General features: G+C 28.6%; 1 protein-coding gene across 2 annotated transcripts in view; it reads left to right on the top strand.

The window, feature by feature from the left end:
* Positions 1-15,221, top strand: part of LOC129740978 (uncharacterized) — a 284,659-nt gene that overhangs the window by 220,780 nt on the left and 48,658 nt on the right. For both annotated transcript variants that reach the window (XM_055732644.1, XM_055732643.1), the window contains exon 6: positions 9,914-10,102. In XM_055732644.1, coding sequence (XP_055588619.1) covers positions 9,914-10,102 — 189 coding nt within the window. The remainder of the gene's footprint in view (positions 1-9,913; positions 10,103-15,221) is intronic.

Raw genomic sequence — 15,221 nt, 5'->3', positions numbered from 1 at the left:
CCAGCAGCTTCCGTCCGGGGGATAATCTGAAACCGTATATTGCTTCTGGAAAGCTAGATTTGCATCCGACGTTCTGCGACAAACTGCGATCCCAGGAAGGGTGGGGGTTTTTGAAGGAGGGTCGGGTGCTGTTCAGGGAACTGGATGTACCTACTCCATAAATAATTACTTCATTTCGATGGGCCACAGCAGCGGCTGGAAGTGCCAGATGTCGTTTCAGTATCGTGTGCCAGTTGATTTGGCTCACCATTAATCTGGATATCGTTGGAAGTGGGTTTTTACAAATAAAAGTAATATAGTGACCTGACTTAAATTGTCTTTTTTCGTTAGAAGACATGTAAAAGAGTAAGAGAAGATGAAAGTGATGACAGTGAAAATAATTAAGTGGAATAATGTGACAGGGAGTACAAAAATATTGTAATATGTTACTAAAAGAGAAGGAAAGTAATTAACAGAAAACAAGAGAAAATTTAAACTATAGAAAAATATAAAACGGTCAAAGATATATAAAACAAGTAAGAAAACCAGTAAAAAATCAAAGAAAAAGAGAGGAGCCAAAAGTGGAGGAGAAAGAGATTGAGAAACCAGAAAAACAAGATATGAAAATGCAAAGAAAGCAGGATCGCAACTGTAAGAAACACAACGAGAGTCAGAAAGATAAAGAAAAAACTAGAACGGGAATATGAAACTGAGAAAATTCATATGTTGACCAGTGAGAGAGTAAGCTAACAAGAGAGTAATGAGGTAAGAGAGCGAGGTGAACAAAGAGTAAGAAAAAAAGGAAGTAAGAGAGTGAAAGAGCATAAGAGAGTAAATGAGTAAGAGAGAAAGAGAATGAGAGAGTAAATTACTGAGAGAGTAAGGAAGCAAAAGATACGAAGACTATGAAAGTAAAATTGTAAGAAAGTAAGAGAGTAAGAGAGAAAGAGGATAAAAGAGCAAAAGAGCAAAAGAGTAAAAAAGTAAGAGAGTAAGAGAGTAGAGAGTAAGAGAGTAAGAGAGTAAGAGAGTAAGAGAATAAGATAGTAAGAGAGTAAGAGAGTAAGAGAGTAAGAGAGTAGAGAGTAAGAGAGTAAGAGAGTAAGAGAGTAAGAGAGTAAGAGAGTAAGAGAGTAAGAGAGTAAGAGAGTAAGAGAGTAAGAGAGTAAGAGAGTAAGAGAGTAAGAGAGTAAGAGAGTAAGAGAGTAAGAGAGTAAGAGAGTAAGAGAGTAAGAGAGTAAGAGAGTAAGAGAGTAAGAGAGTAAGAGAGTAAGAGAGTAAGAGAGTAAGAGAGTAAGAGAGTAAGAGAGTAAGAGAGTAAGAGAGTAAGAGAGTAAGAGAGTAAGAGAGTAAGAGAGTAAGAGAGTAAGAGAGTAAGAGAGTAAGAGAGTAAGAGAGTAAGAGAGTAAGAGAGTAAGAGAGTAAGAGAGTAAGAGAGTAAGAGAGTAAGAGAGTAAGAGAGTAAGAGAGTAAGAGAGTAAGAGAGTAAGAGAGTAAGAGAGTAAGAGAGTAAGAGAGTAAGAGAGTAAGAGAGTAAGAGAGTAAGAGAGTAAGAGAGTAAGAGAGTAAGAGAGTAAGAGAGTAAGAGAGTAAGAGAGTAAGAGAATAAGATAGTAAGATAGTAAGAGAGTAAGAGAGTAAGAGAGTAAGAGAGTAAGAGAGTAAGAGAGTAAGAGAGTAAGAGAGTAAGAGAGTAAGAGAGTAAGAGAGTAAGAGAGTAAGAGAGTAAGAGAGTAAGAGAGTAAGAGAGTAAGAGAGTAAGAGAGTAAGAGAGTAAGAGAGTAAGAGAGTAAGAGAGTAAGAGAGTAAGAGAGTAAGAGAGTAAGAGAGTAAGAGAGTAAGAGAGTAAGAGAGTAAGAGAGTAAGAGAGTAAGAGAGTAAGAGAGTAAGAGAGTAAGAGAGTAAGAGAGTAAGAGAGTAAGAGAGTGAGAAAGAAAGAGAGTAAGAGAGTAAGAAAGTAAGAGAATAAAAGAGAAAGAGAGTAAGGGAGTAAGAGAGAAAGGAAGTAAGAGAGTAAGAGGTTAAGAGAGTAAGAGAATAAGAGAGTAAGAGAGTAAGAGAGTAAGAGAGTAAGAGAATAAGAGAGCAAGAGAGTAAGAGAGTAAGAGAGTAAGAGAGTAAGAGAGTAAGAGAGTAAGAGAGTAAGAGAATCAGAGAGTAAGAGAGTAAGAGAGTAAGAGAGTGAGAGAGTAAGAGAGTAAGAGAGTAAGAGAGTAAGAGAGTAAGAGAGTAAGAGAATAAGAGAGTAAGAGAGTAAGAGAATAAGGGAGTAAGAGAATTAGAGAGTAAGAGAGTAAGAGAGTAAGAGAGTAAGAGAGTAAGAGAGTAAGAGAGTAAAAGAGTAAGAGAGTAAGAGAGTAAGAGAGTAAGAGAGTAAGAGAGTAAGACAGTAAGAGAGTAAGAGAGTAAGAGAGTAAGAAAGTAAGAGAGTAAGAGAGTAAGAGAGTAAGAGAGTGAGAGAGTAAAGAGTAAGAGAGTAAGAAAGTAAGAGAGTGAGAGAGTAAGAGAGTAAGAGAATAAGAGAATAAGAGAGGAAGAGAGTAAGTAAGAGAGTAAAAGGGTTAGTCGGTAAGAAAGTAAGAAAATGGAATTCAGAAGAGATAAAAATGACAAACATAACAAAAATGACAAAAATGACAAAAATGACAAAAATGACAAAAATGACAAAAATGACAAAAATGACAAAAATGACAAAAATGACAAAAATGACAAAAATGACAAAAATGACAAAAATGACAAAAATGACAAAAATGACAAAAATGACAAAAATGACAAAAATGACAAAAATGACAAAAATGACAAAAATGACAAAAATGACAAAAATGACAAAAATGACAAAAATGACAAAAATGACAAAAATGACAAAAATGACAAAAATGACAAAAATGACAAAAATGACAAAAATGACAAAAATGACAAAAATGACAAAAATGACAAAAATGACAAAAATGACAAAAATGACAAAAATGACAAAAATGACAAAAATGACAAAAATGACAAAAATGACAAAAATGACAAAAATGACAAAAATGACAAAAATGACAAAAATGACAAAAATGACAAAAATGACAAAAATGACAAAAATGACAAAAATGACAAAAATGACAAAAATGACAAAAATGACAAAAATGACAAAAATGACAAAAATGACAAAAATGACAAAAATGACAAAAATGACAAAAATGATAAAAATGATAAAAATGATAAAAATGATAAAAATGATAAAAATGACAAAAATGTCAAAAATGACAAAAATGACAAAAATGACAAAAATGACAAAAATGACAAAAATGACAAAAATGACAAAAATGACAAAAATGACAAAAATGACAAAAATGACAAAAATGACAAAAATGACAAAAATGACAAAAATGACAAAAATGACAAAAATGACAAAAATGACAAAAATGACAAAAATGACAAAAATGACAAAAATGACAAAAATGACAAAAATGACAAAAATGACAAAAATGACAAAAATGACAAAAATGACAAAAATGACAAAAATGACAAAAATGACAAAAATGACAAAAATGACAAAAATGACAAAAATGACAAAAATGACAAAAATGACAAAAATGACAAAAATGACAAAAATGACAAAAATGACAAAAATGACAAAAATGACAAAAATGACAAAAATGACAAAAATGACAAAAATGACAAAAATGACAAAAATGACAAAAATGACAAAAATGACAAAAATGACAAAAATGACAAAAATGACAAAAATGACAAAAATGACAAAAATGACAAAAATGACAAAAATGACAAAAATGACAAAAATGACAAAAATGACAAAAATGACAAAAATGACAAAAATGACAAAAATGACAAAAATGACAAAAATGACAAAAATGACAAAAATGACAAAAATGACAAAAATGACAAAAATGACAAAAATGACAAAAATGACAAAAATGACAAAAATGACAAAAATGACAAAAATGACAAAAATGACAAAAATGACAAAAATGACAAAAATGACAAAAATGACAAAAATGACAAAAATGACAAAAATGACAAAAATGACAAAAATGACAAAAATGACAAAAATGACAAAAATGACAAAAATGACAAAAATGACAAAAATGACAAAAATGACAAAAATGACAAAAATGACAAAAATGACAAAAATGACAAAAATGACAAAAATGACAAAAATGACAAAAATGACAAAAATGACAAAAATGACAAAAATGACAAAAATGACAAAAATGACAAAAATGACAAAAATGACAAAAATGACAAAAATGACAAAAATGACAAAAATGACAAAAATGACAAAAATGACAAAAATGACAAAAATGACAAAAATGACAAAAATGACAAAAATGACAAAAATGACAAAAATGACAAAAATGACAAAAATGACAAAAATGACAAAAATGACAAAAATGACAAAAATGACAAAAATGACAAAAATGACAAAAATGACAAAAATGACAAAAATGACAAAAATGACAAAAATGACAAAAATGACAAAAATGACAAAAATGACAAAAATGACAAAAATGACAAAAATGACAAAAATGACAAAAATGACAAAAATGACAAAAATGACAAAAATGACAAAAATGACAAAAATGACAAAAATGACAAAAATGACAAAAATGACAAAAATGACAAAAATGACAAAAATGACAAAAATGACAAAAATGACAAAAATGACAAAAATGACAAAAATGACAAAAATGACAAAAATGACAAAAATGACAAAAATGACAAAAATGACAAAAATGACAAAAATGACAAAAATGACAAAAATGACAAAAATGACAAAAATGACAAAAATGACAAAAATGACAAAAATGACAAAAATGACAAAAATGACAAAAATGACAAAAATGACAAAAATGACAAAAATGACAAAAATGACAAAAATGACAAAAATGACAAAAATGACAAAAATGACAAAAATGACAAAAATGACAAAAATGACAAAAATGACAAAAATGACAAAAATGACAAAAATGACAAAAATGACAAAAATGACAAAAATGACAAAAATGACAAAAATGACAAAAATGATAAAAATGACAAAAATGACAAAAATGACAAAAATGACAAAAATGACAAAAATGACAAAAATGACAAAAATGACAAAAATGACAAAAATGACAAAAATGACAAAAATGACAAAAATGACAAAAATGACAAAAATGACAAAAATGACAAAAATGACAAAAATGACAAAAATGACAAAAATGACAAAAATGACAAAAATGACAAAAATGACAAAAATGACAAAAATGACAAAAATGACAAAAATGACAAAAATGACAAAAATGACAAAAATGACAAAAATGACAAAAATGACAAAAATGACAAAAATGACAAAAATGACAAAAATGACAAAAATGACAAAAATGACAAAAATGACAAAAATGACAAAAATGACAAAAATGACAAAAATGACAAAAATGACAAAAATGACAAAAATGACAAAAATGACAAAAATGACAAAAATGACAAAAATGACAAAAATGACAAAAATGACAAAAATGACAAAAATGACAAAAATGACAAAAATGACAAAAATGACAAAAATGACAAAAATGACAAAAATGACAAAAATGACAAAAATGACAAAAATGACAAAAATGACAAAAATGACAAAAATGACAAAAATGACAAAAATGACAAAAATGACAAAAATGACAAAATGACAAAAATGACAAAAATGACAAAAATGACAAAAATGACAAAAATGACAAAAATGACAAAAATGACAAAAATGACAAAAATGACAAAAATGACAAAAATGACAAAAATGACAAAAATGACAAAAATGACAAAAATGACAAAAATGACAAAAATGACAAAAATGACAAAAATGACAAAAATGACAAAAATGACAAAAATGACAAAAATGACAAAAATGACAAAAATGACAAAAATGACAAAAATGACAAAAATGACAAAAATGACAAAAATGACAAAAATGACAAAAATGACAAAAATGACAAAAATGACAAAAATGACAAAAATGACAAAAATGACAAAAATGACAAAAATGACAAAAATGACAAAAATGACAAAAATGACAAAAATGACAAAAATGACAAAAATGACAAAAATGACAAAAATGACAAAAATGACAAAAATGACAAAAATGACAAAAATGACAAAAATGACAAAAATGACAAAAATGACAAAAATGACAAAAATGACAAAAATGACAAAAATGACAAAAATGACAAAAATGACAAAAATGACAAAAATGACAAAAATGACAAAAATGACAAAAATGACAAAAATGACAAAAATGACAAAAATGACAAAAATGACAAAAATGACAAAAATGACAAAAATGACAAAAATGACAAAAATGACAAAAATGACAAAAATGACAAAAATGACAAAAATGACAAAAATGACAAAAATGACAAAAATGACAAAAATGACAAAAATGACAAAAATGACAAAAATGACAAAAATGACAAAAATGACAAAAATGACAAAAATGACAAAAATGACAAAAATGACAAAAATGACAAAAATGACAAAAATGACAAAAATGACAAAAATGACAAAAATGACAAAAATGACAAAAATGACAAAAATGACAAAAATGACAAAAATGACAAAAATGACAAAAATGACAAAAATGACAAAAATGACAAAAATGACAAAAATGACAAAAATGACAAAAATGACAAAAATGACAAAAATGACAAAAATGACAAAAATGACAAAAATGACAAAAATGACAAAAATGACAAAAATGACAAAAATGACAAAAATGACAAAAATGACAAAAATGACAAAAATGACAAAAATGACAAAAATGACAAAAATGACAAAAATGACAAAAATGACAAAAATGACAAAAATGACAAAAATGACAAAAATGACAAAAATGACAAAAATGACAAAAATGACAAAAATGACAAAAATGACAAAAATGACAAAAATGACAAAAATGACAAAAATGACAAAAATGACAAAAATGACAAAAATGACAAAAATGACAAAAATGACAAAAATGACAAAAATGACAAAAATGACAAAAATGACAAAAATGACAAAAATGACAAAAATGACAAAAATGACAAAAATGACAAAAATGACAAAAATGACAAAAATGACAAAAATGACAAAAATGACAAAAATGACAAAAATGAAAAAAATGAAAAAAATGACAAAAATGACAAAAATGACAAAAATGACAAAAATGACAAAAATGACAAAAATGACAAAAATGACAAAAATGACAAAAATGACAAAAATGACAAAAATGACAAAAATGACAAAAATGACAAAAATGACAAAAATGACAAAAATGACAAAAATGACAAAAATGACAAAAATGACAAAAATGACAAAAATGACAAAAATGACAAAAATGACAAAAATGACAAAAATGACAAAAATGACAAAAATGACAAAAATGACAAAAATGACAAAAATGACAAAAATGACAAAAATGACAAAAATGACAAAAATGACAAAAATGACAAAAATGACAAAAATGACAAAAATGACAAAAATGACAAAAATGACAAAAATGACAAAAATGACAAAAATGACAAAAATGACAAAAATGACAAAAATGAAAAAAATGACAAAAATGACAAAAATGACAAAAGTGACAAAAGTGACTAAAGAGACAAAAGTGACAAAAATCACAATAATTACAAAAATTACAAAAATGACAAAAATGACAAAAATGACAAAAATGACAAAAGTGACAAAAGTGACTAAAGAGACAAAAGTGACAAAAATCACAATAATTACAAAAATTACAAAAATGACAAAAATGACAAAAATGACAAAAATGACAAAAATGACAAAAATGACAAAAATGACAAAAATGACAAAAATGACAAAAATGAAAAAAATGAAAAAAATGACAAAAATGACAAAAATGACAAAAATGACAAAAATGACAAAAATGACAAAAATGACAAAAATGACAAAAATGACAAAAATGACAAAAATGACAAAAATGACAAAAATGACAAAAATGACAAAAATGACAAAAATGACAAAAATGACAAAAATGACAAAAATGACAAAAATGACAAAAATGACAAAAATGACAAAAATGACAAAAATGACAAAAATGACAAAAATGACAAAAATGACAAAAATGACAAAAATGACAAAAATGACAAAAATGACAAAAATGACAAAAATGACAAAAATGACAAAAATGACAAAAATGACAAAAATGACAAAAATGACAAAAATGACAAAAATGACAAAAATGACAAATATGACAAAAATGGCAAAAATGACAAAAATGACAAAAATGACAAAAATGACAAAAATTACAAAAATTACAAAAATTACAAAAATTACAAAAATGACAAAAATGACAAATATGACAAAAGTGACTAAAGAGACAAAAGTGACAAAAATCACAATAATTACAAAAATGACAAAAATGACAAAAATGACAAAAATTACAATAATAATAAAAAATACTAAAAATATAAAAAATACAAAAATTACAAAAATTACAAAAATTACAAAAATTAAAAAAATTACAAAAATCACAAAAATTTCAAAAATTACAAAAATAACAAAAATTACAAAAATTACAAAAATTACTAAAATTACGAAAATTACAAAAATTACAAAAATAACCAAAATTACAAAAATTACAAAAATTACAAAAATTACAAAAATTACAAAAATTACAAAAATTACAAAAATTACAAAAATTACAAAAATTACAAAAATTACAAAAATTACAAAAATTAAAAATTACAAAAATTACAAAAATTACAAAAATTACAAAAATTACAAAAATTACAAAAATTACAAAAATTACAAAAATTACAAAAATTACAAAAATTACAAAAAATTGCAAAAATTACTAAAATTACAAAAATTACAAAAATTACAAAAATTACAAAAATTACAAAAATTACAAAAATTACAAAAATTACAAAAATTACAAAAATTACAAAAATTACAAAAATTACAAAAATTACAAAAATTACAAAAATTACAAAAATTACAAAAATTACAAAAATTACAAAAATTACAAAAATTACAAAAATTACAAAAATTACAAGAATTACAAAAATTACAAAAATACAAAATTTACAAAAATGACAAAAATGACAAAAATGACAAAAATGACAAAAATGACAAAAATGACAAAAATGACAAAAATGACAAAAATTACAAAAATTACAAAAATTACAAAAATGACATCCGCAAATAAAAAAAAAATATTCGCCAAACTTCGGATAATGATATTTTTAAATCACACTAAAGTTAAAATTTTTAGTTAAAGTTTTATAAGCAGAGCCTTAAACTTTATCATTTCATTTCAAAGTTACAAAATTATGCAATAAAATTTAACGTTTCAGTTAACAAAAAACTGATTTAAATTTTTATGTATAGCATGTATGTCAACGTTCAGATAATAAATCGACATAAAGCGTTTTTTTTAAAGATTGACAGAAAAGATCATTCGTTAATGTTGAAGTTGAAATCTGAAGAATCTGATCTGCTAAACAATTTTAAAGTTCACGAGTGAAGCCCAAATCAGATTTAAATCGAAATATGTTCTAGATTTCCAAAGCAGTTCTCCAAGTTTTCAACCATTCATTTTTGCTTCCAAGGAAAGGTCTAACAATCGAATTGTTATCCATTTTCGTGTTTTGGAATCCATATTTACAGAATTCCCCAAAAACGATAAATCACCATCGCCGTACCCCGAAAATCCAGCTTTCCATACATTAACGATCATCTTGCCTACAGAACGGCCAGCCAGTTTCGATGTTGATGCTTCCGGTTTTCTAATGAAAAATCGATGTTCGGGAAACCCAGTGAGCCAGCAACAAATGCTGCATCATCAGCGCCGGAAAACTCGTCTAAAAACCCTTTCCGCCTACCTTCAAACCAACCAACTCCCACCACTCTTGTCCAAAATAACCAAATGCTTTTTTTTCTGTTGGTGTCCATTTTGCAGAATCTGCCGAATACGGTCGCCCAACTATCCCGGCATTTATCCACGCAATTTAACATGTAAATATTATATCAATCACCGAACGCCACCGAGTGGGCTTCACGCGATGATCGTCCTCCGGCAGCCCGATGGCCATAAATTAAACATCAAGGAACAGGCCGAACATCACGGGGCAAGCACCAGGATTTTAAGGTAATTTATAATTCAGATTCGGAACAGTTCTGCGAGTTAGAACAAGTGTGACGCATTCCGCGAACGGGGATTTGCCGGACGCAAAATGATAGATTCCGCGAAAGGACCAGTGATGCGAGGAAGATTAGAAATTTATGAACCAACCCACTGAATTTTGTCATTTAAGTCATTGGAAAAGACTTTTTTTTTTGTAAAGTCTTATGTAATTTTCCAAAATTCACAAAACACTGTTAATAAACTACCTAAAAATCTCAAAAGAAATGAAATAACGAAACATCGAGCTCCTAGGGCACTTGAAGAACCCCGTAAACAAGCCTGCGCATTTTTTGTTTTCTGTTTCCTGTTGCCAACAAACATCAACACGGCTTGACCCGATTCACTGTGGAACAATTCGATGCGGCACGGTTTTGCAATCACGTTAACCACTGGACTGAACTTGCGGGGGTGTTGTGGTTTTGGGGACGGTGAAATTCGGCTTTGAAACATACCGCATAGAGCAGCCCCATGCGTGCCCGGAACTCAAGAGACATGCTGTTTGATTAATAGACCAGAATATGTGTACCGGGTCTCTGTTTTAGTGGGAATCTGTCACGGATGGGAGGTGATTTTTGTTTATCGTTAACAAAAATTACATCTATATAGTGGCCAGATTTCGGTGATATTTCGGGGTTGATTGAGGATAGTCCAACCAGACCCCAAAAAAGAAATGCAACTGTTCTATTGAGATTTTTTGAACGAGTTTGAACAAAAAATGTAAACGAAAATTATATTTAGAATAAAAAAGAGTTATAAGTAGAGATGTACCGAATATTTTGTTGAGTTTTCAATAGAAATACTTCTATTTCTACTGCTATTTCTTATAGAAATAATTTATTTCTGCCATCCTAATGTCTCTCATGTTTGTAAGTCGGTTATTTACAACCATATCTATCAAACCTTTTTTTAAGTAGAGGTCTCTTTGATTTTCAGAATGTCATCATTAGATGAAAGGACATCATATGATTTGTCGCTTCTAGGACGTTTATCTCAAAATAGATTGGATTCCAGTGAAATTTGGGACAAAACATGTCAAAACAAGTGTAAAGCTATTTGAAATTTATTTTTTAATATCGAATTAGATGAATTTCTAATTTTTGCTAGAAGTCACCAAAATAGTTGCCAAAAAGAACGATGATCTTCAACCTCAAACATACAATACTTTCTACGACACGTATCCACACGGCCGGGTCTGAAAGATTATTTTAAAAACTAAAAAAAAAGGGAAAGTTTGAACAGAAACTATGCATTATTCTCAAACATACAAGAGGAAAAAGAAATAAAATTACTTGAAATTTAAAATTTTCATCGAATAACAACAGCAGTGTTCAAATCAAACTTCAAAAAATAGTTTTCAACAGAAAATTTAAAAATTCTCAAAAAGATGTTTGATTTTTTTTTAATTTGAATAAGCAAAAAATCTTCATAAACCCGGAAGAAATCCGGAAAGTTTAAAAAATATAATGTTTAACTATCAGTTTTTGATGATTTTGAAGGTTTTTCAACATTACTGGAAGAGTAGGCGGCTGTCAAACTAAGAGCACGTGTTTTTGTTTGCTTCGAATTTTGCTCTGAAAAATATAAATCTTATATTTCAAAATAAAGTGATTTAATTGAATACCATTGTCCTTTTGTGAACTTAAAGTGCAGAGAGTGTTTCGGGTCACGGAAATCAGATCCATGGGCAAGGCTTATGGATAAGTTACCCCATGTTCACCTTGTTGAAATTCGTATCCTGCTTCCGAAAAACGGATGAATGAAAAGAGGGGTTGTGGTTGCATTTTTGCACATTTAGTGAAAAGTGTTTGTTAGTCCAAATCCTTGGATGCTACTTAATGAAGACATCAAGTTGGAAGCATGAAATTGCTATACTATTTTGAATGTTATTTTCAAAATAAACTGGTGAACATGCTGGTGTAGGGAAAAAATTTATGTTTGGACGATCGCAATCGAAATTTCTGCATGCTGCGACCAGTCAAACTTTTTAAATGTTGACGATGCCTTTTATGGTTTGAAGATGAGTATCCTTTTCAAATGGTAAAAAGGTAAGATGTTTAAAATGTATTTTTTTTATATGGTAAAAAGGTAAGATATTTAAAATGTATTAAATTGATATATTTAAAAAAGCTTAACTCTATTCAAGGGGATTCGTGGGGGGTTGGATAGGTCACCAAGCGAACGAAAGACTGATATACAATGGATTGTGGGTTCAAGCAAGCCGGAGTATCTCGGTAAATATGGAATCATGAGAAGGATACTATGGTTCCTTTTCAAAATTCTAAATTTGTTTCGAACAGTCGGAAGAGAGTTTGGTGAGTCAAACCTATCCCAAACCAGTGGTAACGGAGCCCTTGGTTGCACTGCAAATATTGTTGGTGAGTTAAGCATGGACAATATTTGAACGTGCGATCGAGACTTCCCGTATCGACTCGGGTTGAAAGACCTATCAGCCACTGGTGGGTTTAACTACATACATACATACATACATACATTTTGAAGGTTTTTCAACATTACTTTAGTATATTTCATAAATTATCCAACATCAGTTGAAAAATTTGAGAAGTCTGTTTTGTAAAAATTTAGAAACAGGTATTCGACCGAATACCTAGCTCAACTATTAGGTGAGCCGAATATTCGGCTTAACGATTTTTTGGCGGTATTCGGCCGACCGAATATTCAGTACATCTCTAGTTATAAGAGTTTCAGCCGTAAATTGATCAAGAAAATACCAGCTTTCCAACGAACTCATTGAAATCTGAAAAGATTTTGAGAATCTGAGAATATCGTCATTTTAGAATTAAACGAGGGGTAGATTCTTATTTGTTACGGTCTCAGGAATTATATTTTCAATTTGAAAAGAAAAATATTTGACAATTTTTTATTTTCATTACTGGATACAGAAATTCTCCTTGACTGATTCCAGAGATAGTCAGCGGGTCTATTTTTATCTAAATTTTGCGTGACAGCATTAATGGACGGCCCCATACCTTTAGTACTCTAATAAATTGCTAATTTTTAAAAACAATAAGACGTGAAATGATGAAACCATATTTTTGGAATTAATTTTAATCCAATAAATCATAAAATGAACAATAAACTTCTATATTTTCTTTTGGTAATTAGATTTGCATCAATTTAAAAAAAAATCTCACCTGACATGCTTAGTAACTTTTCCATAAAAAATGTTCTAAGCTATGATAAAAAACCACATTATCTCTCATCCATACATGTTTTAAAAAATTTCCATTTCTTTAACGTTTAAAAGTACTTTAAAAATAAATTAAATTTAAATGAAATAAGAAAAATTCATTGATGAAACCTGTTTTTATGTTCTTTTTGGAAAAAAAATGTTTCAATATCCCATTAAAATTGGGGTTTTTGCCTAACGCCATTTAAAGGTCTTTACCTTTTCCTTTCCTCGAGGTTTTCTTTGTTTGATTTAAAAAGTGATTTAAAAGATGAAGGGAAAAGAGATAAATAATTTCACTGTCTCTGCCCCTGTCTTAAACATTTACCCTAATGAATGAGGTTGCCAGATTGGTTTTATCTGGGTTTTCCTGGATATTCAAAACAAAAATCTGAGAACAGTCCGGTCCGGCTACTCGGATTTAATTGAAAAATGCCCGGATTTATTCACTTTATTTTCCAAATCATTCAAAACAAAGCTAATTGTGTCGTAAATATTTTCTTTCTTTGGCTCCAAAACGAAATTTTTTAAACAAGTTTTATATAAATAATCATCAAAAGGTTTTTGGAAGCCAAATATACGAATTGAAATCTGTCGATGAATTTTGATGAACAATTTTTTCCAATTTTTTTATTCTAGATTTTTGTTGAGTAATTACTGGGTTTTGAAAAAATTTGACAGTTCTTAGACATTGGCAACCAATCCATAAGATGTCCAACCTTATACAGTACAACTTTGCAAACATCATGGTGGGGGGAAAGTTCATATGACGCCCCCTGTAGCTAATATGTGCCACTCGTGTTTTGAAGAATCTGTAAAACTTTGAGCCTCCAAAATTTTACCAATTTATTTAAAATGCTGTGATTGTCCATGCCAATTATGATTTTTACCATAGAGCACCCCAATTCACAATTCAGGGTTTTTTTTTATTTCGATGTGAATATTTAAACATTTTTAATAGAAAAGATTTCGATAGAGAAGAATCTAAACTATGATTTATGCTATAAAATTATACTAAAATCGCAAGTGAACAAAGATTTAAAAACCATTATTTGAGCATAAATTCAGCCCAAAAAATGTACTTTTGATTTTTTAAAATTTTGTTTAGTTTATTTTTATTTTCCTGTGTCTGTAAGTATTAATGTGTTTTCGGTCTCTTGTTTCTTTAGGATGTGTTCGGTTTCTGCACGCGTTTGTTTTATCTATCAGCAAATATTTTGTTAAAATTCATGTTTTACCTAGTTTTGATTAAAGTTAAACGAAAGTGTTTCGATTTTATTGTTACAGTGAAGTGATTAGGTAAGTGTTGATTTTTGTTTTGGCGCTGTTTATTTAAGTGAAATAGTGCGTCTAACCTAGAATATTTTACGGACACTTCTGGATGAAAAAAGTTCATGCAGCTATTTTTCTTGTTCCCAACACCTGGGTGAGCGCGTTTCATTGTTACACAGTTATCGAATTTGTTTCTACAATATTCAACAAAGCTTAACAAGTTCTAAACTGTTCAAACCTGAGCTTTTGATTTATTAGATAATAAAAGACTCAGATCAGAAATCGGAGAAGAAAATTTTAAATTTTAATAATCATTTGCTTCGCTTATGAGGCTGTGATGACCTGTAAAGACGACCAGAGCAAAAATGAGAGTGATGGTTGTATTTGAAAATTCCTCAATAGGGCGTTTGCTACACACACATTAGAGGTTTTTATATGCAAAAAAAGCAAAATTCAACCAAAATGTTGGTTTTCCCTTAAATGAATGCTTAATTTCTCTAAAAAAAAACATTCAAAAAGTATATTTCGGATCATTTGCTAACAAGTGGAAACGATTATGCGATTATTTTGTTGTAGATCAGTGGGAAACCAAGCAAAACAAAAAATGAAAAACAAGCCAACCAT

The sequence above is a fragment of the Uranotaenia lowii genome, chromosome 2, assembly GCF_029784155.1.
Source record: "Uranotaenia lowii strain MFRU-FL chromosome 2, ASM2978415v1, whole genome shotgun sequence".
In the NCBI taxonomy this organism is placed as follows: domain Eukaryota; kingdom Metazoa; phylum Arthropoda; class Insecta; order Diptera; family Culicidae; genus Uranotaenia; species Uranotaenia lowii.
This window is presented reverse-complemented; position numbering and strand designations above follow the sequence as displayed.